Source organism: Poromitra crassiceps (assembly GCF_964638095.1).
Source record: "Poromitra crassiceps genome assembly, chromosome: 17".
NCBI lineage: Eukaryota > Metazoa > Chordata > Actinopteri > Beryciformes > Melamphaidae > Poromitra > Poromitra crassiceps.
Window position 1 is genome coordinate 14,968,556 of NC_139635.1, and position 26,498 is coordinate 14,995,053.

Genomic DNA, 26,498 nt, shown 5'->3' on the forward strand with positions numbered 1-26,498 from the left:
TTATTCTATCTATTTATAGTTTCACGACTTTCACTATAATGTTCAAACAAATTGACTGGTTTTTGACACATTTGCACTTTTATTTTGTGTTTCATATTGGTCTTAAAAAGACTATAGCACTAAAAAGGCCTTACAACATTTTCAATTAGGATCTGTGAAAGCTGTCGATGCATTACTAATATAATTATAATTCCTCTGCGCATCGTTAACCCACCTGTCCATTTCTGGTGCTCTCGCACACAATGACGTCATCGTTGCCCCCGGCGATGGATGGAATGTTGTCGTTGATATCCAGTACCTGGATAGTCACTGGGACGTGGCTCACCAAATGTGGGTTGTCTGAAAGTAAAGCACAAGACACAGTGTGTGGTTGTAGTTGCCGGTGTGGGTGTGAGATCTGCTCGCCTACAAGATCGGCTCGGTCACGCATTGTGATTGGCTGTACGTCGGCCATGTGGGATTAACATTCCCCAAATGTCCGGCAGTTTTAGATTAGCTAACGAGCTAAGCTACTGATGTTATCAGACATTTGGGAACATTAATACATACAGTAGACAATATGAATCATACAAACATTCACTGATCAGGACTCTCAAGTGCACAGGTCCATTTCTCATAAACATGAGCCTTACTTTTTGAAAATAAATGGTGTGAGAGTTTAACTTCATCTGTAGTCGTGGACCCCGAGCCGAGCACAACCGTCTGTCTCCATTTCAGAAATTGACAAACACCAATCCATAGTTTGTGTATTTGCCGGACTTGTTTTTGGCTCAATCCAGAGGTCATGTGAGAAATTATATATCCAAGGTCCTCAAGGGAAATTTGCTCAAAAGTGCAGAAAGATGCAGGGCGACCTATGGAGGGAGATACGATACCTCCAGGAGGGAGAAGCTGGCACCTATATAAGAGAAATACTGCAGAAACTCAACCTCAACATTCCAGGACAGAATCTATTAGATTGAAAATAAACGTGGAGTTGTTGCAGGTTTTGGAGATTAGCTCCAAAAAGGCCCTCGCATCCCTGACAGCTCCCAGATAGCTTGACAGATGATCTTCGAGAACGTCTACTAATGTATTAGTTTTCCCTTGGCATTCAACCTTCCTCCATCTCTCCTTAAGGCTTGTGTGTGCTCATTTGATCCAAGGTGCTGTTCTTCCCTCTCACACCTCCCCATCTGTCTGCTTCCATTTGGAGGTCCATTTGTCTGTCACGTGGCATCTCAGACAGCGGCTGCTGAGAGGCAAACTAGCATCCAGGATGTGCTCCTAATATACCGAATTAGTGGTTCTTTGATATGAGGAGAGGTTGAGCATCACTGGGAGAACATCAGTCTGGCTCTCGGCAGTGGACCGCAACAGCTGAAAACGTTGGACACGGTGGCTCTGTGGTTAGCACTGTCACCTCCCAGCAAGAAGGTTGTGGGTTCGAATCTCCACCCCGGCCCTTTCTGTGTGGAGTGTGCGTGTTCTCCTCCCCGTGTTTGCATGGGCCTCCTCTGGCTGCTCTGGTTCCTCCCCACAGTCCAAAGATGTGCTGTTTGTATAGTAATCTAATGTATTATGGTATATATTATTATTATTATTATTATTACAGTAAAATGTGATGTAACCTATGTTGTATGTAGATGGAGGATGTACTGCAGTACAGTGGTTCTCAAACTTGTCCACGTCAAGGACCCCTAAGCTGATACAAATTACACCACAGACCGCCATCTGATAAGATTTTGTCACAGGGTCCCCCATCTGATAGGATTTTTGCTTTTAGATGTTTTATTGCAGAAATCCCATGACCAAAATAGTCATATGTTATGTCATTGTGTTACTTATGGATGGAATTATAGTGGAAATAAATTATTCCCCTTTTTGCTGGGGAACCCCTGGAACCCATCAATGACCCCTGGGGGTCTCCGGACGCCACTTTGAGAACCACTGCTGTAGTATACAGTATGACTGTGATGGAGATGCTATGTAAAAGCCCTTTGAGCCCTTTGAAAGTTCATTTGTCAAACTGCTGAAATATGGAGCTATTTCTCTTACAGAGAAATTGACATGAAAATGGTGAACAACGCTGTGAAAAATAAAGTGTGGTAACACACTGCTTGAAGGGTTTACTTGTTTGGTGGAGCAGTGATATCAAATGATTATATCAGTGATGATAGGGAAATTATAGTGGTGTTTAAGTCAACATCATTCCAGCATTTTGACACTATTGCCTAATCATGATCAAAATCATGTCTCATCTCTTACCTTTCTGTTATCTCTCACTTTCCATCAAATCCTCTCTCTCTCTCTCTCTCTCTCTCTCTCTCACTCTCTCTCTCTCTCTCTCTCTCTCTCTCTCTCTCTCTCTCTCTCTCCCTGCTTTGCTGGACTCATCCCCCACAGTGTTTACCCTACCATTGCCTTTCTGTGAAAAGGGCCTATTTAAGGGGAACCCGCTTCACGTCCGCTCAGTGTTGGGGTCTATACCAGAGGTGGCCAAATTCTTACATTTGAAGGGGCAAAATTAATCCGGATGGATGTTATGTGAAATTACATTAAATTATATTATTTTATAGACAATTTACATTCTAAATCTAAAATAGGTCTTCTAGTTTCATGGTAAAAGTATCATCAAGCTAGCCCGCCGCACAGCCTCTGAAAGACAGTAATATTGGCCTTTTTTCTTTCTTTTAAAACCATGGAGGGCCATAACAAACCGAGCATGGGCCAAGTTTGGCCCGCAGGCCGCAAATTGGTCAGCCATGGTTCATACTATGTTTTGCTGTCATATTTGTCGTAGCGACCTACGTAGCTTGACACACATCCATTAGTTCTGTTGACCATCTCAGTGTTTTAATTGGATCGTTTCTTCGGACACAATGAAGATGAGCTTTGCACCTGTAGCCTGACCTCTCTGCTATACATCACCACAGGGCAACTCTATGCTCACTGTAATGACGAGGAAAAGCAGAGAGCTAGATCTGTGGATTGGTTTGGTTTGATTTAAAGCAGCTACGAGCAAGATTTTCGATTGTTATTAAACAGTATAATTACAATATTGATGCATCACATCTTACCTATAATAGTAGCTGAGACCAAAGCCGTGTGAATCGGAGATTGCTCTGTTGATGATTATAGAGTCTGTGTCTGTCTAACCTCGCGTCACCAGGCTCTCTCTCTCTATCTGTCTACCGGCGGGCCGGATAAACCCGGAAGTGAAATGAAACGGTTCACGGCAGCTCCCTGCCTTCCGCCGTTTCGCTCTGCCTAGCAACAGACCATAAACAAGGAGAATGCCATGCAGGGGCTTGCTACTCTCGCGAACATCTCTCGTTATATTCTAACAGGTTTTTTGGAAGTTATTTTGTGGTTATGGCCGAAGTGGCTGCTGCAAACCGTTTCATTTCACTTCCTGATCTGCCCTGGCCACAGAGAGACTAACACTGGCCGATTCACTCGGGGATCAAGCTAGACTACTCTGCGTTGGTCTCGCCTACTATTACAGGTAAGATGTGAGGCATCGATATAAACTTTAGACTGTTTAATAACAATCGAAAATCTTGCTTGTAGCTGCTTTAAGTTACTAAATGGAATATATTTAAAGCGTTACAAAAGTATGCATTTGGGGAAACATTCGTATCTGATGATAATTGGTTGATATAAAAAACCAGAGGATTACCTTATCTAAATGTATGAACAGGTAACAGATAATACAAAAAGAAAAATCATAATAATGAGTTTTACTTTCAAGTGGGAAATCACAAAAGCATAATGCTCTGAAATTCAACCTTTCAGCAAATGAGGAAAACATTGGGTGATTTTCACAGACATTTTTGGCATTTAACAATGCATTATAAATTGGTTTGACATTTTTCTCACACTGGAGAAAATGTGAGCTGTCAAAGCAGGACAAAAGGAGGGGCAATGACGATGCCGGGTTACTATTGGACACAGCATATGCAAATCCTTATGGTATTCCCCTTTGATTTCCTGATAATTAACCTATATCCACGTGAAGAGGAGGTTAGCCACTCAGATTAATCCTCAGGGATTTAACATCAGGGTGAGCGAGTCACCTGGTATTCAGCTCAGTCCATTACATACACTATGTGCAGTAAGGACTTAACATCAGGGTGAGCTAGCCACCTGCTATTCAGCTCAGTCCATTACACACACACATAGTGCAGTAAGGACTTAACATCAGGGTGAGCTAGCCACCTGCTATTCAGCTCAGTCCATTATGTATACAGTGTTTCCCCTACCATTCTACAGGCCAGACCAACGGCGCCTCCGTTAGGCCAGATTATTTTTTATCTCCACAAAATTTCAATAAACCTTTATGGCATATTATTACATACAACAATACTGGTGTTGAGTGTTGACAGTGATAGAAGATGCCAAATCATTCAAAACAATAAGCATTTTGCTTTAAGGAGCATCGTGCCAGCGTGCGGCGCTGTTCCAAAATGTGTCAACGTGTGTCGTTGACTGGGAAACGTACATCCCATAATACAACTGTTCGCATCGCATCCCATAATAGTATGATGATACTTGGGATGCCATTGCGAACATAGATGTGAACAGGTTAGCTAAAAGTTTAGCGTCACCAGCGACGGCCCCCACCGCTGCGGTCGGGGTACGTTTCGAAATCCCCTCACGCCTGAAAAAATGTTTCTAGGGAAACACTGATTATATATATATATATATATATATATATATATACTATATATATACTCATATACACCCACACACTATGTGCATAACACTATGTGCAGTAAGGGGTATTACACACACACTATGGTAAGGGGTATTACACACACACTATGTGCAGTAACACTATCTGCAGTAACACATGTGCAGTAAGGGGTATTACACACACACTATGTGCAGTAACACTATGTGTATACATGTGCAGTAAGGGGTATTACACACACACTATGTGCAGTAACACATGTGCAGTAAGGGGTATTACACACACACACTATGCGCAGTAACACTATGTGTAGTAACACATGGGCAGTAAGGGGTATTACACACACACACTATGTGCAGTAACACTGTGTAGTAACACATGTGCAGTAACACATGTGCAGTAAGGGGTATTACACACACACACACTATGTGCAGTAACACTATGTGTAGTAACACATGTGCAGTAACACATGTGCAGTAAGGGGTATTACACACACACTATGTGCAGTAACACATGTGCAGTAACACATGTGCAGTAAGGGGTATTACACACACACTATGTGCAGTAACACTATGTGCAGTAACACATGTGCAGTAAGGGGTATTACACACACACACACTATGTGTAGTAACACATGTGCAGTAACACATGTGCAGTAAGGGGTATTACACACACACTATGTGCAGTAACACATGTGCAGTAACACATGTGCAGTAAGGGGTATTACACACACACTATGTGCAGTAACACTATGTGCAGTAACACATGTGCAGTAAGGGGTATTACACACACACACACTATGTGTAGTAACACATGTGCAGTAACACATGTGCAGTAAGGGGTATTACACACACACACACACACACTATGTGTAGTAACACATGTGCAGTAACACATGTGCAGTAAGGGGTATTACAAACACACACACTATGTGTAGTAACACATGTGCAGTAACACATGTGCAGTAAGGGGTATTACACACACACTATGTGCAGTAACACATGTGCAGTAACACATGTGCAGTAAGGGGTATTACACACACACTATGTGCAGTAACACATGTGCAGTAACACATGTGCAGTAAGGGGTATTACACAGACACTATGTGCAGTAACACTATGTGCAGTAACACATGTGCAGTAAGGGGTATTACACACACACACACACACACTATGTGTAGTAACACATGTGCAGTAACACATGTGCAGTAAGAGGTATTACACACACACTATGTGCAGTAACACTATGTGCAGTAACACATGTGCAGTAAGGGGTATGGTAAAGGGTAATTGTAGAGATAAGCAAGGAGAGAAAGGAGAGAGGAAGATGAAGAGGACAGAATTGATTGACGCTCCCTCAGAAGCCGTCTCCACAGACACAATCAATCTGTGATGATACACGTCATCGGTCAGATGACAAAGGAGAATTCCACTGAGATTCACTTTAAAGGTTGACATTTTTCAAAAGTAGACCGCTTCCTTCACATTTCCTGACATGTTCATGAAGGGCTTGGTGCAAGGCTATGGATGAGATTGACTTTTATCTAATTTTGCTGAGGTTCATACATCTTTGTGTAATTATTTATTGCAGCATAAGCGTAATTCACAGAATGGATAGACGTGTTTATGGCAGGGCTATCCGACTATATTGTTCAGGGGGCCACATTGTCAGAAAGCAAAGGGCCTAGGGGCCCTGAGCTATTATTATCGTCAGCGCCACCACATCTTAAAATGTTTGATCTTACTACATTGCAAAAGTCACTTAATCATAGGGGTACGGTGGTGCAGTGGTATAAAAAAAACAAAAAAAATCACTTAATCATAGCCTCATGGTCCATGTTTTGATATTTTTTTATAATCATATTTTCTTTTCAGAAACAGAAATTAAAAAAATAGTTGCACGTCAAAATCAATTCACAGATGAAAAACGGAAACAGGACTTGAATTGTATGTGCTGTGTCATCAAGAGAGGGGGCAGAGAGACAGATAGAGAGAGGGGGCAGAGAGACAGATAGAGAGAGGGGGCAGAGAGACAGATAGAGAGAGGGGGCAGAGAGACAGATAGAGAGAGGGGGCAGAGAGACAGATAGAGAGAGGGGGCAGAGAGACAGATAGAGAGGGGGGAGGGGGAGAGGAGATTTTTATTTTTCTCGCCCCCACCAGAATGGGTCCGCGGGCTGGTGTGACTTGATTGGGGTGCCGGATTTGGCCCCCGGGCCACCAGTTCAATAGGCCTGTGTTCCTATGGTGACAACAACGGAAGTTTGGCCGACTGTAAAGTATGTCGCACTGGGTGCCACACAGCGGGTGGGCTTTGTAATGTTACAGAATGAACGTTAAATTAACTGATGAACAAATAGATTAGACTTATACCAACAGTGATATAGAGTGTTTAAACCCAATCGCTCGAAAAATCCTTGAAGCTCCCCACTGACAAGAAAGAGAAAGAGATAGCACAAGATGGCAGTTTTCGACTGCTTGGTTGCTATAAAACCTCGCACCTCTGTGACTTGCCGTAAGTCGCTTGTTAGCCCAATGGTACCAATCAGGTTTTATATTATTGACTCTATATATATATATATATATATATATATGAGAGAGAGAGAGAGAGAGAGAGAGAGAGAGAGAGAGAGAGAGAGTTAGGGCTATATCTTCCCGACGGCAGGTAATTTTGTGTTAGCGCCCGGTTTGTGCTGGAATAGCGAAAGCGAAATAGCAAAGCCCTAATTGTGGGCGTGTCGGCCCGCTGCGCTTCACGTCATCTCGCCGCACATCTCCGTATAGGCGTGTTTATGCCCTAAAGCATTGTGGAGGTGTGGTCATGCCCATAAAACCACAGCGTCACATCAGCAGCTTCCTCCTCACTCAGAGGGACGAGTTAGAGAGAGAAAGAGGGAGAGACAAAAGCTACTATAGCCTAGATGGAGAGAGGGAGAGAGGGAGAGAGAGAGAGAGAGAGAGATGTGAGGCTGTCATGCATAGAAATCAAATAACGTGCTCATGCCCACCTGTGAATCACCTGTGTATTATTGCCATTTCACACGCTGAAAAAGGGCTGCTGCCCAAACGTCTGACTGTATGGACGTATGCTTATTCCTTTTTGGGCTCTCTTCTCCTGCATCTCCGCTGCGGGGCTGCATGCGTAATTATGCAGCGTACTGAGAGCCACGATGAGTGATGCTGCTCTATTTGAAGTTGAATTTCGTTCCACCAGCACACATTTTATTAATCAGCTATTTTCTATTCGTTTCTATTAATATATATACATCGAATCCCACCAATTTAGCCCGTCATTTTCCCCTTGGCGCAGATAAAGACACATGCTTCCGTCACTGTCTGCTTGATGCTTGATGCACTGGAATGCCTATTTTGGAACGGGCAACTCCCAAACCTCTCTTTGCGCTCGGCACATACCGACGGTATCTTCCCCACAGCGCTAAATGACACTTGCGCGAGACACATGATAGGCTAGAGGCCCACGGACACGCCTGGGCCACGCCTACACCTGTGTCATCACAGCACAAAACTGGACGGTGGAGGCAGACGATAGCTTAGACGCTGGGAAGATAGCAATAAGAGGCATGCAAACGCAGCGCAAACGCAACGCAAACAATAGCGCCGTACAACGATAGGGCCCTTAGTCTCTCAAGCCAGACTGTCTCTTCTACATAAGGTGAATATGGGAATTAAGTCAGCGAAAATAGCTAATAGCTAGCAAGGTAACTAGCTTGGCTTCTTCTTTCTTTCCTTCGTTAAAGTTCCCCTAGTTCTTTTGGAAATCCTATGAATATGGGCCGGTGCAACTCTGAGTCTGTTAATCTTTAAGTATAAGATTATTAGGTTAAAATTAATTTAATATGCTGCAAATAGCTTTTTATGTTTATGTATAATTCATTTAGTGTACTGGGGAGAGTGCACTCAGTGCACTGTGACCGATTTAGAGATCTAGAGATAACGCACAGATTTCCCCCCCCCCTTCCCTATCGACCAATCTATTGGTTGAAGAGTAGGTAGAATTTCAGTGGACCAATATGTTCTTTGGTTGACTACACCCCTAATGGGTAGTGGGAGGGATAGATCGATGGTACAGGAAGACAAGACAACACATCGTTTGATCTGTTGCTGTGAACTTACCGACCTCTGCAGCCATCACAGTGATATTATGCCACGCCATCTCCTCCCTGTCCAGAACCTGAGTGGTCCTGATGACGCCACTGTTCACCCCAATGGCGAAATACAAAGGTCTCTCATCTTCATTCTCTATGAAGTACCTGTGGTATGATGCAACACAACGTGATCAAACAAATGATCCTCAAAGCGGAACACACTTGACCATTTTGATTGATTTTTAATATCATTCAGAAGGTAATCAAACACAATGGAAGAGACATAGGGAACGCTTCAACCCCAAATGCTAGTGACCCCCGCACCCCCCCCCCCCCCCCCCCCCCCCCCTCCCTTTATTTTTTTTGTTACCTGACAGCGCTTTTGGTGCTATCTGGGTCCACGGAGGTCACAGTGCCAACCTGGGTCCCAGCGGGTGAGTTCTCATAGACGTCCATGATGTAGTAGTCCATTGAGAAGACGGGCGGTTCGTCCACGTCGCCCACAATGACGCGCAGTGACGTGGCGTCCTTGAACGGCCCCAGGTGGGAGAAGCGGGGGTCCGGGTGGATGTTGGTGCCCTCTATGTGCAGCATGTGGGCTTTCCTCTTCTCATAGTTCAGAGGCTGGTGAGGAGAGAGGAGGCACAGCAAAACCAACTGAGGACACGTTATAAATATCGACCGTTGAAGGTGCACTTAGTCTTTATCATCGACTGATATGACTCAACCGATATGTTTGTTGTTCTAAACACCCGGTGTAAATGAGACTATAATGATTCTGTAATCAGTAACACATATTGTACAGCATCTAATGTTAGGTTTCATGGTACATAATAGAGAGCCGCAGGAACGAGTCCGGAAATCATCGATGCTAACACTCCTGGTTCTTCACTGTTTTCGCCTATGGGAGTTTTGAATGGGTTTTTGCCGCGATGCTTTTAATAATCTCTCTGGGCAACGCTGGCCTAATCAAACGCGAACCAGTGTTTAGTCATTTCATCTTCACACACGAGGACCACTTTTATGAGTTTTGAAGCTTTTACGTGCCGTTAAAAGGGAGGCTAGCTAGCAAACGGCTAAATGAGACTACACTGTTGAGTCGATGGGGATATATACGTCAATAACGTCATCACTTCAAAGGACGAACACGGAAATTCTCTTTCCCTCACCTGGTTCAGCCCCGTTCAGCCCGGGGTAATCAGTGCACACATCAACAACAGTCCAGGTTGAGTGGTGACGTGACGTGGAAGCCTATGCGACACTGTGTAGTTCTGGATTAGCTTAGCTCGAGCTTTTTACTTCTAGGGCTCGCATTTACGCTACAAAACTCATGAAAGCGGTCCTCATGTGTGAGGATTATCCGACTGAACTCTGGTTCGCGTTTGATTAATCTTGCGTTGCCCAGAGACCTTATTTGAAGCATCGCGGCAAAAACCCATTCAAAAATCCCATAGACAGAAACAGTGAAGAACCAGGAAGTCCGGGACTTCCGCGTTCTGACTACAAAAATACGTCAAATTCTTCAACTCTACAATAAGCTTCTCAAAAAGCAGCTCTATCTACAATTATTATAACTTGTTTACTATTAATGCCAATGACTCCTTAGTCTTAAAGGATGGCTTTACCTGTAATCAACCCACTTTGTATATAAATATATAATATATAATCTCTGTAAAATAAGCACATGGGAGTGTTTTGGGTTCTATCTCTGTTGACCTCACAGAGAAATTGCTCCTGCTCCTGTCTGCAGAAACTCCGCCCCCACCAGCTGCAAGTCGTTAGGGCTCGTTAAGGCTCTCCATGCACATACTTAAAAAATAAACAATGACAGCCAACCTCGGAGCAGATTCTGCCTCTCCAGCAGAACTTCCGCAGCGCCGTTGTGACGCGTTGTGACGCGTTGTGATGTAAAACATGTCAGAACGGAGCGCTTTGGCAGAGGAGGAAATGGCAGATCTCCGTGAGGAAAACACAGAGAAGGTAAACACTGCACATGTGCTTATGTTACCCAGATTCTTAATGAAACAAAGTGGGTTGATTACTGGTAAAGCCACCCTTTAACTGCTGTTACAGTATGCAGCTATAATGTTAGGGTATTAAAGGACAGAACAACACGTATCAATATTTACATGCTAGAACTTTAGTACTTTAATTGACAGCAGCTGTCATTATCAACCCCCCCCCCCCCACACACACACACACACACACATATTGAAAATGTTTCATGTCAAGGAATGACCAAGCCAAAACTATTTTCACAAAATAAAAATAAAAAGTAAAAGACACCCTCGTGTTGATAGGATAAATACTTTTTTCTTTCACATCAGTGCCTGAAAAGTTGGACTTCAGCATACAGAGCAGGCCTTCAGAACACAGGGCACTGCGCTATGCTGACAAAAGCAAACACTTCAAACTGTGAGATAACTATTACGGACTCCCGTCGTGCGTTAGAGTTCAGCGGCTAGAGAGGAGATCAGGAGATACAAAGATTTGCTTTTAACTCCACTGCCACTGAAAAAACACTATTGCTCACCATAGTTCAAAGGCTGGGAGAGGCAAATCGTACACACTCGACTGTGCAGTTCAGTTCACTCAGAGGTATGAGATTCATTTCAATACTTTTGAAAAGAGGCAAAAGGAAAATAATTGCTCCAACAGTGAAAGCGGACGGCAGCGTTTTGTGGGTCCTTGCCGGGGCTAAAGGCGGCGCTGGGTGCTGATTAATATTGTGTTCCACCTCAACGCTTCTGAGAGAGACTGCTAAGAAGCTCCTGAGAGAAACTGCTAGAAGCTCCTGAGAGAAACTGCTAAGAAGCTCCTGAGAGAAACTGCTAAGAAGCTCCTGAGAGAAACTGCTAAGAAGCTCCTGAGAGAAACTGCTAAGAAGCTCCTGAGAGAAACTGCTAAGAAGCTCCTGAGAGAAACTGCTAAGAAGCTCCTGAGAGAAACTGCTAAGAAGCTCCTGAGAGAAACTTTTAAGAAGCTCCTGAGAGAAACTGCTAAGAAGCTCCTGAGAGAAACTGCTAAGAAGCTCCTGAGAGAAACTGCTAAGAAGCTCCTGAGAGAAACTGCTAAGAAGCTCCTGAGAGAAACTGCTAAGAAGCTCCTGAGATAACCGCTAAGAAGCGGTCTAATCGACTCTGTCACTTGAGCAGTAATGAGCGGTCAGACCATCTACTCCTTCATCCAGTGCCTTTTCATTGACTGCAGAAGGTTACAATGATATATTTGGACCTTGCCTTTTATTTACTAGTTTAATAGCCGTGCAGTGTATCAAGTATGGATGTTGCGTTCTCTGCACGCCCACCTGTATGGACTGTGTGCTGGAAGACTGGACAGAGCAGCGGGGACAGACATTTCTAAGTGTGTCCCCAAGACCCATAAATCTAGTAAAACATTTTTGAAAATAGCTTAACAAAAGATACTAAAAATATGAGCATAATAGGCTATGTGTTTAATACAAAGAACTGCCGTTATCAGATTTGCATTTAAAAAATCATGATTTGTCTCTCCCTGGAGCTGCAGGTCACTCCTCCACGCAGCCCAACATATTGCATATTTGCAGATAGTTCGGTCATTAATCTGCGCATCCGGCAATTGATCCCTAATTGGCCCTAAATACTTAATTTAAAAAATCTGTCTCTCTTAGGTCACCCACAGGGCTGCTCTTTGCACTTCCTGAAAGATTTAGCCTGATCGCATGTCAAATGGCATAGCTGTGGCCGAACACAATTCTGCTCACTCACTCACACACACACACACACACACACACACACACACACACACACACACACACACACACACTCACCAAACACCGCAGTCTTGTGCTCTTGACTACTGAACAGTTGTAGGTTCAGTTTCACCTCCAATACAGTCAGTAAAACTTTTATTTTGTTGTGTAACCTAATTCTTCACTTAAAGGACTAAGGTACCCCAGAGTCTACCATTGAATAGGAAGGAGGCAACCATTATTAATGCATTTAATTATTTATATTAATCCAAATAAATTTACTAACAGCAATGGCCTGGGGGAGTTGGTGCGAGGGAGGGTTACACAGATGTACGCGCGCACACACGCATGCACGCACACACACACACACACACACACACACACACACACACACCAAACACCGCAGTCTTGTGCTCTTGACTACTGAACAGTTAGGTTCAGTTTGTTGTAGCACTAGCAGGTCTGTGGATTTGAACTAGTGAAATTACAGTAGGCTAAGGTCACAAGGTCACTTCCCTAGCTACATCGTATTAGCCTATCATAATTATTTAAAATGAAACATTGTGATGCAAAACATGTCGCTCAAATTCTTGGTCAGCAACATTTTAATTGCTCAGACAATTATTTGCATGTGTAGCCAGACCACTGCTAGCCTGGTAATGTGTAGACAGACCACTGCTAGCCTGGTAATGTGTAGACAGACCACTGCTAGCCTGGTAATGTGTAGACAGACCACTGCTAGCCTGGTAATGTGTAGACAGACCACTGCTAGCCTGGTAATGTGTAGACAGACCACTGCTAGCCTGGTAATGTGTAGACAGACCACTGCTAGCCTGGTAATGTGTAGACAGACTGCTGCTAGCCTGGTAATGTGTAGACAGACCGCTGCTAGCCTGGTAATGTGTAGACAGACCGCTGGTAGCCTGGTAATGTGTAGACAGACCACTGCTAGCCTGGTAATGTGTAGACAGACCACTGCTAGCCTGGTAATGTGTAGACAGACCACTGCTAGCCTGGTAATGTGTAGACAGACCGCTGGTAGCCTGGTAATGTGTAGACAGACCACTGCTAGCCTGGTAATGTGTAGACAGACCACTGCTAGCCTGGTAATGTGTAGACAGACCACTGCTAGCCTGGTAATGTATAGACAGACCACTGCTAGCCTGGTAATGTGTAGACAGACCACTGCTAGCCTGGTGATGTGTAGACAGATCACTGCTAGCCTGGTAATGTGTAGACAGACCGCTGGTAGCCTGGTAATGTGTAGACAGACTGCTGCTAGCCTGGTAATGTGTAGACAGACTGCTGCTAGCCTGGTAATGTGTAGACAGACCACTGCTAGCCTGGTAATGTATAGACAGACCACTGCTAGCCTGGTAATGTGTAGACAGACCACTGCTAGCCTGGTGATGTGTAGACAGATCACTGCTAGCCTGGTAATGTGTAGACAGACCGCTGGTAGCCTGGTAATGTGTAGACAGACCACTGCTAGCCTGGTGATGTGTAGACAGACCACTACTAGCCTGGTAATGGGATCATGTCTATGTTCCCCGGGTTCTATGTTCCCCGGGTTCTATATTCCCCGTTTTTCACTAAGCTCTCCCAGCCCCCACGCCAAACCTAACCTCCGCCTAAACCTAACCTCCCCCAGACCCTAACCCAAAACCTAACCTCTCCCACCCCCACGCCTAAACCTAAGGTCGGCATTGCGGGTGGTCAGCATAGCGGGTGGACACCATTTGGGAAAAACGGGGAACATAGGACCCGGGGAACATAGGGATGACCCCCTGGTAATGTGTAGACAGACCGCTGGTAGCCTGGTGATGTGTAGATAGACCGCTGGTAGCCTGCTAAACCAGCCGGTCACGTAACCTCACATTTCATTTCATTCTACCCAGGGGCGGACTGGGATTGTAATTCAGGCCGGGCATTAGATACCAAGCAGGCCAGGCTGATACGGGCCGACGCGCGTGCCGGCGTCCGAAGGGTGGTGGTGAAAAATTTGGGCCGTTTGAAGCCCAATTTGGACCGTTTGAAGCCCAATTTGGGCCGTTTGAAGCCCAATTTGAGCCGTTTGAAGCGAGATTTGGGCCGTTTGAAGCCCAATTTGGGCCGAGTCCAATTTTACAATGAGATGCACCCACTTTAACCCTGAATAAAGTAATAAAACCACTAGTAAACCAGTAGGCGGCGCCTGGCCTGCTGTTCAGTGAGTGGCCTGAGTGGGGGCACCAAATTTTTTTTTTTTTTTTTGCAGGCCAGGCCAGGCCAGGCCACCGGGCATTTGCCCGACGTGCCCGATTATGCAGTCCGCGCCTGATTCTACCAGACTTTCTTTCTTTCGTCTTTTATTGTCACACGAACACCACAACACATGCATGCGGCCACAACACACTCATGCTGACGGTGGCCGGTGAAAAGTGTCCTCTGCATTTAACCCATCCAGGCATGTCCTTTCCTCCGAGGGGCAGGCCAGGAGCAGTGGTCGCTTTCTCGTACAGCGCCCGGGGACCAACTTCGGGTGTTGTCGTCACTGGTCGGATGACGATGACGATCTGATCTTCTGCATGTTTTTAGTGGGGGGGGGGGGGTGTATATATGGAGGAACCCCCTCGGGGAGCACGGGGAGAACATGCAAACTCCACACAGAGAGAAAGGCCCTTACGACGAGATACCCCACCTGGGCAGTGGGCACTGAAGATATGGGGGGGAACACAACCACAGCGCCCACAGTGTCCCAGGCGAGAATCGAACTCAGGACCTTCTGACTGTGAGGCGACAGCTCTACCACTGACCGTCTGGCCTCCAGCTGTTTCACCTCAGGCTCACTGCAGCTACTGTATGTGTGGTGATCTCTGATGCATACCTGTTGACCTCAGGCTCAGTGTAGGTGTATGAGTGGTGATCTCTGGTCCATACCTGTTTGACCTCAGGCTCACTGCAGCTGTATGTGTGGTGATCTCTGATGCATACCTGTTATCCTCAGGTTCAGTGTAGGTGTATGAGTGGTGATCTCTGATGCATACCTGTTGACCTCAGGCTCAGTGTAGGTGTATGAGTGGTGATCTCTGATGCATACCTGTTGACCTCAGGCTCAGTGTAGGTGTATGAGTGGTGATCTCTGGTCCATACCTGTTTGACCTCAGGCTCATTGCAGCTGTATGTGTGGTGATCTCTGATGCATACCTGTGATCCTCAGGTTCAGTGTAGGTGTATGAGTGGTGATCTCTGATCCATACCTGTTTGACCTCAGGCTCACTGCAGCTCTATGTGTGGTGATATCTGATGCATACCTGTTTGACCTCAGGCTCACTGCAGCTCTATGTGTGGTGATCTCTGGTCCATACCTGTTTGACCTCAGGCTCACTGCAGCTCTATGTGTGGTGATCTCTGATGCATACCTGTTGACCTCAGGCTCACTGCAGCTCTATGTGTGGTGATCTCTGGTCCATACCTGTTTGACCTCAGGCTCACTGCAGCTCTATGTGTGGTGATCTCTGATCCATACCTGTTTGACCTCAGGCTCACTGCAGCTCTATGTGTGGTGATCTCTGGTCCATACCTGTTTGACCTCAGGCTCACTGCAGCTCTATGTGTGGTGATCTCTGATCCATACCTGTTTGAGGGAGATGACTCCTTCCCTGCGCTCAGTGTCGGTGGTGATGGTAAAGATGGCAGCCGCCTCGGCGTTAGTAATGCTGTAGCTCATCTCAGCGTTCTCCCTCTCGTCTTCGTCGTTGGCTCTGATCCGACCCACGGCCTTCCCCACTGCAGCCGACTCTGGCACATACAGCTGGTAGCTCTCTATGACGACAGCACCAGGAGAGATGCATTTGGACATTTTGAATATTTTTTCCATCAAACCCCTTATATAAGGTGATGCCTATTATTTGCATGAATCTGATTTGTCATTTTGCATAGTGGTTCTCAACATGGGGTCCGGGGACCACCAGGGGTCCTTGAGAGGGTTCCCGAGGATCACCAGCAAATTGATGAACTTCAGTATTATTTCAGTTACAAGAAGTGAACACAATACGAGAATGTCTGTTTTGATGGTAGTTTCACTGTTGATACAGAAAGAGTTGAATTTAACAACAAACATCTCAGATTTGGGGCTGAGAGGGGAACTATCAAGGATTGGGGGTCTGTGGCCCTACTGTGTACTAAATTAGGGGGTTCTTGATATGGAATTCTAGACAAAACCATATCAAAAATCTCATCACATGGGGGTCCATAGCCCTGATGTGTACAAAACATAAACATCATATAAACATAAATAAGCATCAATATAATAATAATAATAATAAAAATAATAAAAATAATAAAAATAATAAAAATAAAAATAATAAAAATATTAATACTACTACTAATAATAATAATAATATATAGGCTAAATATACTATAAATAAATAATATAAATAATATAAATATAACATACACATAATAGTAAAGCATACCGTATTTCCGCTATTAGTGGCCCCTATTCAATTACAGGCCTCTGCTGTAATATAGGACGGGGGCACGGCCTGCACGGACAAATAAAGGCCCCTCCCTCAATACAGGCCGGGTCAAAAAAACAACAACGAAGGAGCAAAAACTACGGTGAATACGGTACTGTAAATTTCCCATCTACCGTGTGACGTAACCGGACGTAACGCAGAGACCAAACGAACCAGACGAAAGTTTGACGTTAAGTTTAAAGAGAGCGTTGTGCAATATGCAGCGGAACATTTGGTACAGTATGATGTGGAATCAGCCCTTCAAGCAGAGCCTGCACGATGCCTACGACGAGTGGATAGCTGGGGACGCAGATAAGCAGTACACAGCTGGAGGTGGAAACCTAAAAGCGCCTGCTTGTGGACTGGGTGATCGCCGCCTGGGACAAGCTGGACAAGGATCTGATCAAAAAGTCCTTCCAAGTTTGTGGACAGTCTGTGAAAACTGACGGGAGTCAAGACAACCTCATCCACTGCTTCAAGCAGGGACAGCCCTGCGCCGCTGAGGCTCTCGCCCAGCTGCGTTAGGGGGACCAGGAGAACAGACAGGCAGCCGAGGATGAGGAAGATGAAGAGGAACTGGTCAACAATTAACTTGTTGTTCTGAATGATGAGGACGCGGAGGATACCGACATACTAGATGAGGAGGAGGAGGATACTGAGTGAGTGAGTGACCACCAATATTTATTTGCGTTGTTTGGTTTTATGCAATATTTTGCAATAAAAGTCATGAAAATAAAGGAGTATGTCCATGAGAGTTTAATATTAAGAAATAAAGGCCTCACTCGAATACAGGCCTCTGCTCTAATATAGGACGGGGGCTCTCTGCGGCTCAGTAAATAAAGGCCCCGGTTACTATTAGCGGAAATACGGTATATGCATAGTTACAGTATGCTGTGCTTCTTTGGTGATGATTCATCTGTTAAGGGTGAACAGTTTTTTTTACAAAGTGCGTGTGTGTGTGCATGTGTGCGTGCGTGCATGCGTGCGTGTGTGCGTGTGCGTGCGTGTGTGTGCGTGCGTGCATGTGTGTGCGTGTGAGTGCGTGTGCGTGTGTGTGTGCGTGCGTGTGTGTGCGTGCATGTGTGCGTCTGTGTGTGTGTGTGTGTGTGTGTGTGTGTATCATGTCTGAATGAGAGACAGAAAATAAATGTGTGGATAATAAGAAAGGCGCTTGAGTCACCATGTGTGATATAACATTTCTTGACATGTTTACTACAGTCATTAGCATAATACTGTATTCATGCAGGCCTGAAGCTGTAATTGTAAAACATGGTATGCGCGCGTGTGTGTGTGTGTGTGTGTGTGTGTGTGTGTGTTGAGGTATTCACATTAGTCACATATTGTACTATGTATATTCATCTGCAGGGCCTGCATGTCAGAAGTTTGCATTCCAAAATGAATCAACATCATATATATGATTTTAGAATCTTTTGACAGGAGAGACAGAAAAACACATCAGGATTACCATCATTGCAAGCTGACGAGAACACAAAGCGGATATTCAGGTTCGCTTGTAAAACAAGGAAAAAAAGATTGGACAGTGATCTATGATGGCGGGCAATCATGAATGTTCCTTGGGGGCACGGTGGTGCAGTGGTACCGCTGTCGCCTCACAGCTAGAAGGTGTTCGATTCCCACCTGGGACACTGTGAGTGCTGAAGGAGTGCGTGCCCGTCCGCATGTCCTCGAGTGCCCACCGCCCGGGTGGTGTCGTCAAAAGGGCCTTTCTGTGTGGAGTTTGCATGTTCTGCCCGTGCCTCCCGGGGGTTTCCTTCATATAGGAACCCCCTCACCAAAAACATGCAATATCCTGGTCACTGAAGTGGTGCCTCCTCTGGTCGTTAGGGGCGCCTGTTCGGAGGGAGGGGAACTGATTGGAATAGCGTGAACCTCCCACGTGTGATGTCCTACCGGTGAAGCTTCCCCTGTCAGGTGAAAAGAAGCGGCTGGCTAACTGCCCATGTCTCGGAGGAAGCACGGAGCCAGTTTTGGCTCTCCCCAGATCGGCAGAGGGTGGAGCAGCAATCAGGATAAATACATTAGCACTAATGGGGGATAAAATGGGATACAAAAAGAAAATCTGGAAAAAAGAAGAATGTCCCTGGTGTGTTGAACTTGTACCCAGTCAGCCCTGCCTGTTTTTAAATGTGTCAGGACCCAAACTAAGTTGTGGCACATGGTGTGATGGGTTGTACCTGGTAAGAATAGCAATGTGATGCAATAAGCCTACTTTCCAGAGGAAGAGAGCACATTTTCCATTTTGGGTCTGTAGCTAAAAGTGTAAAAATCTATTTCCCCCCAATATGGAAATCATTTAAAAGGCCTCCATGCAGGAGCTCACTCATGAGTCCAAATCAATCTGGGGAAACTCATTCAGGAGCCAAGTGGGAAATCAATTGTAACAATAACAGTTAACGGAGATGTAAAAATCTAGAAATGTATTGCATATGAATATCCTGATTATGCTAAATGCATGTGTGAAAACATTTAAAATAGAGCAGGTTGCAGAGGAAATTCACTATGGGAGTATGCAATTAGCATCCATCACTTTGTCCAGATCCACCACGGCCCTGGGGATTCTCTTTAAATATGCAGGTCGTGGGGGAAAGTGGGACTGACAATGTGGGCAGGGCCCTCGAAAAGCCAAGATGAGTGAGAGACATGGATCAACAGAGGAAGAGGGCCCACAGAGACTGCTTTTGGATAGGAATTTTTGTGCTACACCCCTGACTATGGCCATAATAATTGTTTTTTTGGAGGTTGTCCCACTATGAAGACGTTCATCACGCAGCTCAAACATGATTCCACCCTGGATCATTTATTCGGGTCATTTCACCTCCAGGAGTTCTCTGATTGCTCTATTGCAGCAATTCTCAAACCTTTTCATATCAAGGACCCCTAATTTAGTCCACATCAGGGCCACAAACCCCTCATTTGATGATATATTTTCTCTTTGACCCAAATCTGAGAATATTTCACATTTTTTAGATATGATTTTGCCCAGAATTCCATGACTATCTGTATACAGTAGGTACAAAGAGATCACAGTGATTATAAAAAAAAGCATAATTATGTCTAAGTCTACAGACATGTGCTTTAAACTGTGTGCATACAAGTAGCCTACTATATAAATGATGAGCAGGATGTCTTACTCTGTGGAAACTTTGGGGGGTTGTCGTTGACGTCAGTCAGGGTGATGTTGACGGTGGTGGATCCAGACAGTCCTCCCACTGAGCCAGCCATGTCTTTGGCCTGGATCACCACAGCATAACGCTCCCTGGCCTCACGGTCCATGTTGGACACAGCCGTCCGGATGATACCTGAGGCAGAGACAAGATCATATTTAAAGACTAGCCAAGCTATACTAAACCTTCAAGCAAAACTTGTGGTGAAGCCTGAAAACTCTGCTATTGGCTGGTCTTTGTACCAGGTGATCTCACCACCTGCTGTTCTCTATAGAAGGTGACGTTAAAAAAAGTCCATGAAACAGTGGAAACAAGCTGCGTAGCTTGCTAGCTAGTGTCGTCGTTGTTTTCACTGCGGCGGCCGGGGACATTTGACAGTGAAACACAGGGAGGAGGGAGCGGAAGCCGCTCTCATTGACATGGTCGGAGCCGGTCGGAGCCAATGACAGAGCTTGTAAGCGGGGAGCGGAAAGGGATTTCTATCTGGCACCGACTAAAACGGTCGGCTCCAATCAGAGAGCTTATGCCAACAGCCTGTTTTGATGCAGCCAGACTTCTCTCCCGGTAGGCAGGGAAGTCTGGCAAGCGAGACTACGTCAAGTTTAATAAAGCTGCTCGCTCACTTAATCCAGTTCACCATCACAATCATTCTTTTCAGGGATGGGAGGGTGTGAGCGCTGGTTTGAAACAGCGAGGGAGGAGACACGTCAGTTCTAAAATGATAAACCTGATTGGACTGTCCAGTTCTAAAATGATAAACCTGATTGGACTGTCCAGTTCTAAAATGATAAACCTGATTGGACTGTCCAGTTCTAAAATGATAAACCTGATTGGACTGTCCAGTTTTAAAATGATAAACCTGATTGGACTGTCCAGTTTTAAAATGATGAAGCTGATTGGACTGTCCAGTTTTAAAATCATAATGAATGGACTGGGAAAAGCATCCTCTGGTGCGGAATTTGACACCGAGTTTAGAAAAGAGGTGAAACCAGCATATTGGATATTGGTTTTTCCTTTTGCATCGTTCATTTGTCCCAGGTGAATCAGCTGCTTTGGATAATGTGTAACATTACTTATATGATGCTGTCAGCTTTTGATTAGGGGACTTTATCAGGCCGCATGTTAAAGTAATGTTGAACACAAGGACACGAGCAAATGGCACTTTATCTCAGTGCTTTCACCACTGACAGCTCAAAATATCAATACCCACACTTCCATATCTGCACGTACACACTCATATAGATGGTACCCAGGACAGTATGTCTTATAGATGACAAGACATGATGCTTTTATGAGATTTTCCACCTCACACAAAATGATATATTGTTCACAAATGACACACATCCCAGTGCCATCAAATTAGAATGAACCATCTGAAAGACAACGTGCATCAAGCGAGATAATGTGTAATCCTGCAGAGATTTACGCTACATTCCGGGAAGTCTCGAAGCAAATGTGAGCTCAGTCTAAGATCCTTACTCAGCATGCTGGCTGAGAAGCAGAGCATGGAGACCCAATGATTTCATTACATCTCCACAACTAAAAGTGATTTGGTGGGTAATATAAAAAATATGATAATATGATAATACGATATGGCTGCAGGGAATGGGCTGCCTCATGTTTACTGCTTATAGTCCTCGTCTGGTGGTAAAACATGTCCACACACGCACGCACGCGCGCACACACACACACACACACACACACACACACACACACACACGCACATATTTCTCCGCCGTATCACTTCACACACACGCACGCATGTACATGCACGCATGCGCTCACACACGCGTGTGCGCGCACACACAAACACGGCAAGCATAGCAAATATCCCAGCTCGTCCTCGCTCACACACTGAAATAAAATAATCAATAATACAGTGTGTATTACATTTTTTTCCAGTGTCCTGGTGAAACAATGTCTTTCCACAGTGTCTGAGAATGAAAATTATGGATTTGATTCCCATATATTTCAATGAAAATAACATGTTGCCATACATTAGCAATGCTTGATCTTGGTGCCATGGGTCATGTTCACCATCTGGAGAACGTTGTCAGCTCCCAGTGACAGTGACATGTGGAGATACATTTCCACAGAGCATGTATACTCTATGCTGTCTCCCTCCTCCCTTTCGTTGCATCCCTTCCTTACACATAATCACATACAACTTTAACTGAAACCCTCTCCTATCCTCATTTGAACCTTTAAAGGATGGCTTTAGCATAATCAACCCATTTTGTATCATATATAATCTCGGTAATATAAGCACATGGGCAGTGTTTACCTTCTCTCTCTGTTTACCTCATGGAGAAAAATCCTCCTGCACAAACTCCACCCCCGCCAGCTGCAAGTCATTAAGGCTCGTTAAGGCTCTCAATGGCATTCTCGGTGGATGTGCGCATACTTCGAAAATAAAAATAAACAATAACAGCTGCCCTCGGAGCAGATTCTGCCTCTTAAGCAGAACTTCCGCAGCACCGTTGTGACGCGTTGTGACGTAAAACGCGTCACCATGGAGCGCTTTGACAGAGGAGGAAATGCGAGATCTCTGTGAGCAAAACAGAGAGAAGGTCAACACTGATGTGCTTATATTACCGAGATTATGAATGATACAAAGTGGGTTTATCGCTAAAGCATCCTTTAAGAATACACCAATTTTCTGAGAGAACGTCCTATTACCTAATAGAGGCCGTGGGAAGAGAAAAGGAGGATCAGGATTGCCAACCTGCTCTACTGGCCAGTAATATGTCTCCCTCCCTCTCTGTGACACGATGCGTATTAGAGACAGTTATTTTATTTTATTGGGATTCATTCCAAGTAAGCCATGTTCTAGCAGTAACTGTAAAAGCCCCATCTTGTTCCTATATTTTCTAAATCGCCTACAAAGTTTAAATGGTTTATTTTAACAATGCAATTAAAATTAGACGTGAGATCAAATACCTTGCATGTACATTTTGACACTTGGAATGAGGAACAGACAACCATGATTTTCTTTTACGTAATTACATGTAGATGCAACACAACTCTCCAAGTAAATGCATGTTTTCAATTCTAATTTGATGTGGCCAATGATGCACACAAATAGAATAGAATAGAATAGAATAGAATAGAATAGAATAGAATAGAAGAGACAAATCATCATTCAGGCCATTTGTCCTGAAGCTTGACAACAGAATACAGCAGGCATGTATTTTATGTGTTACAGTTTATGTGCAATAGCCAATGAAACAATGTACCAGTCAATTTGCACATTTCCCAACACATGCACTGGTCAATTTGTATATCCAATAGCACGGTACAGTAGAGCTGGGTATTGGTTCAAATTTCAAGAATCGATTTGAATCGATTAATTTCGATTTGATTCGATTCGATTCGATTCCGATTCGATCGATTTCAATATGTTTCAAAATGTTTTTTGATCTGTACCCTGAATTACATGTCCAGTTATGTAACACAGGGGTTCCCAACCAGCCAAGTAGATACACGGGAAAAAAAAGTTGCAGACCTGTTGTCAATTTTAATGGTTTTAGTTACACATATATTTACTCACCAGGTGGTGAAAAAGGGTAAATAACAGCCTTTTCATCTGTCAATAAAGACACTTTCACAATTATGCACAGTGATTTGATTTCAGCCTATATAATTTCTAAAAGTAGATATTAATGATCAAACATTTCCATTCATGTAGCCTACAGTATTTGTTTTTGTTTCAACTACAAACGTCAACTTGAAACTATGTTTCAACTACCACACACAGCATAATTATGTTAGCCTGTTTTTTTGTTTTTTTTTAATAAAAAAAAATCGATCTCTGGACATATGAATCGATAATCGAGGATTAAAATAAAAATCGGAGAATCGATTTTTTGAACCCAGCCCTACGGTACAGTACGTGTATACATGGACTGGTATCGCTCACCAACAATTCTCACATCGCTCAGTTCATCTGCACATGCTATTCATGTGAAAATACTGATTCCCCTCCATGCTTGTTGGTCAGTGATCTCTCACAGCTGCACTCCAATGGAAACAAGACAGATGTGTTCAACATATGTTCACATCTGGCCAATTGGTTTACCCATCAACAGTTATTAGTTATTAGGTAATTACCTGATTTTGTTCAGTTAAATGGAAGGAGGAGGTAGGCTATAGTTTGATTGCACTGTATATATACAGCATGTATACATACATACATACATACAGAGAGAGTAGGAGGTTGGGATTGCACTGCTGGTTTTGCACTGCTCATTCCTAGTTTATTTAAATGCAGAGAAAGAAAGTGAGAGAGAGAGTGAGGGAGACCATCTTCCCTCCCTCTATTTAACTAGACCAGATATTAGGTACATAACTAATATTTAACATCACATACTCTACTGCATAAATAATGGGAAAGCAACAGTGTGATCAAGCTAGTTCCTCGACTCCTCTCTAGGGGTGGGGTGTAGTCGATTCTTAGATGCATCACAGTTTATTTTAAACGATTTTACATCGAGGCTGGTAACTCGACTGTATGAACTGATGGCGAAATCAATTGGATGGTGCCATGAGCGGATGTCAAACGTGTGTCTTGTTTACATTGAAGGTCTGAAGCTGTGAGAGAATGAACAATAACCGTGGATGTTTCACATGTGCAGATAAACTGGGGGATGTGGGGATTTTGGGCGAGCTATTTGTACATTGAGGGGCAGAGCCAGATTAACACCCCCAGGGGCCCCGGGGCACTGAAGCTCCCAGGGGCCCCCCTACCCATCTTCCGGATGTTTGGATGTTTTTTTGCCATATTTAGAGGAATATCTCATTTTAAATTAACATTAGTATTATACTGTTATGGCATTATTCAGTTTCTGAGATTCTGTTTCTCACTCACTCATAGGCGATTCGAGGCTTTGCAAACAGGTAGCACCAGCAGGATAAAAATATTAGTCTGACTGGGGGGTTTCTAGGGGGGGCTGTGGCCCCCCTGGACAAATAAATTTTGTACATTTTAAAGTAAAATGCATGAATCTGATGCACTCTGAGAGCAAAAGGAAGAGGCTAATCTTCACATTAATATCCTCTTCACTGTGCTGTGGCTTTACAATGATGAAAAAATAATTGACATTACATTTCCAATACAAAACAGCAGAGGGTGCCGCAGCACCACAAGCACCCCCACTTCCCGCGGTTGCCCTATGGTTAAATCCGGCCTTGTTGAGGGGGCGGCAGTGACGCAGTGGCTCAGGAGGTATAGAGCCTTGGAATCGGAAGGTTCTCGGTTCAAGGCTCCTCCCGGCAGCGTGTTGAAGTGTCCTTGAGCAAGACACTGAACAGCGCCTTGCATAGTTGCCACCACCGTCATCGGAGTACGAAGGTGAGTGTGAATGGGTAGATGTGAGGTATTCATTGTAAAACGCTTTGCAAACATCACTAACACTCCTATGCATGTCTATATTATATATATTGGACTGCATTTGTATAATGTTGTGATTTTGTCTTTTAGATATTTTTCCTAGTTTCCTTTTGTCTTTTATTGAATATTAATATGATGCTACCCTGCATGTACTTAGACTAAGCCAAATTCCTCCTATGTAATCTTGCAAGTGTTAACATGGAGCCTATCACTCAACATGGTGTATGCTAATAGCATTGAGCCAACTAGTATGCTAAAGCGTTAGCATTAAGATTAAACCAGACGGACAAACCCCATCTTTATTTTGTCACAAACACCATTTGGCATGCACACACGTGCACGGCAGCCAGTACACACACACACACACACACACACACACACACGCTTTGGAGGCGCAGTGGAATTTGTTCTCCGCGTTTGACCCATCCTGGCTCGTCCTCCTCCATGATCAGGCCAGGAGCGGTGGGCAGCCAACTTCTTCCAACCGCCGCTGTTCAGATGACCATCTTCTGCATGTTTTTTTAGTGGGGGGTTATATATGGAGGAACCCCAGGGAGCACGGGGAGAACATGGAAACTCCACACAGGAAAGGCCCTTTCCACGAGATAGCCCACTTGGGCAGTATGGACTGAAGATACGGGGAGGGCACACCTTCAGCGCCCACAGCGCCCAGGCGGGAATCGAACCCAGGACCTTCTGGCTGTGAGGCAACAGTGCTACCATAGTCTCAACGCCAGACCCATGAGAGTTCTTATGCTGATACACGACATTACTGCATGCTGCAGATCTCTCTCTGGGTCTGGGTGATATGACCTGTCACTCATTCAATTTCAAACCCCTAGACACGCCCTCAAACCCCAGCAGTGGCTGTGAAGTGGCACAGACTCATTTATGTAGTATGCGGAGCACAGCGAT

The 26,498-nt window shown here is 44.5% G+C and overlaps 1 protein-coding gene across 1 annotated transcript in view; it reads right to left on the reverse strand.

The window, feature by feature from the left end:
• The window catches only part of LOC310792222 (cadherin-18-like), a gene marked incomplete at both ends in the record, with an annotated part of 146,708 nt that overhangs the window by 65,139 nt on the left and 55,071 nt on the right, over positions 1-26,498 (reverse strand). The window contains 5 exons of the mRNA XM_083653951.1: positions 215-339; positions 8,809-8,945; positions 9,151-9,404; positions 16,127-16,314; positions 20,162-20,329. Of these exons, the coding sequence (XP_083510077.1) occupies positions 215-339; positions 8,809-8,945; positions 9,151-9,404; positions 16,127-16,314; positions 20,162-20,329 (872 nt within the window). The remainder of the gene's footprint in view (positions 1-214; positions 340-8,808; positions 8,946-9,150; positions 9,405-16,126; positions 16,315-20,161; positions 20,330-26,498) is intronic.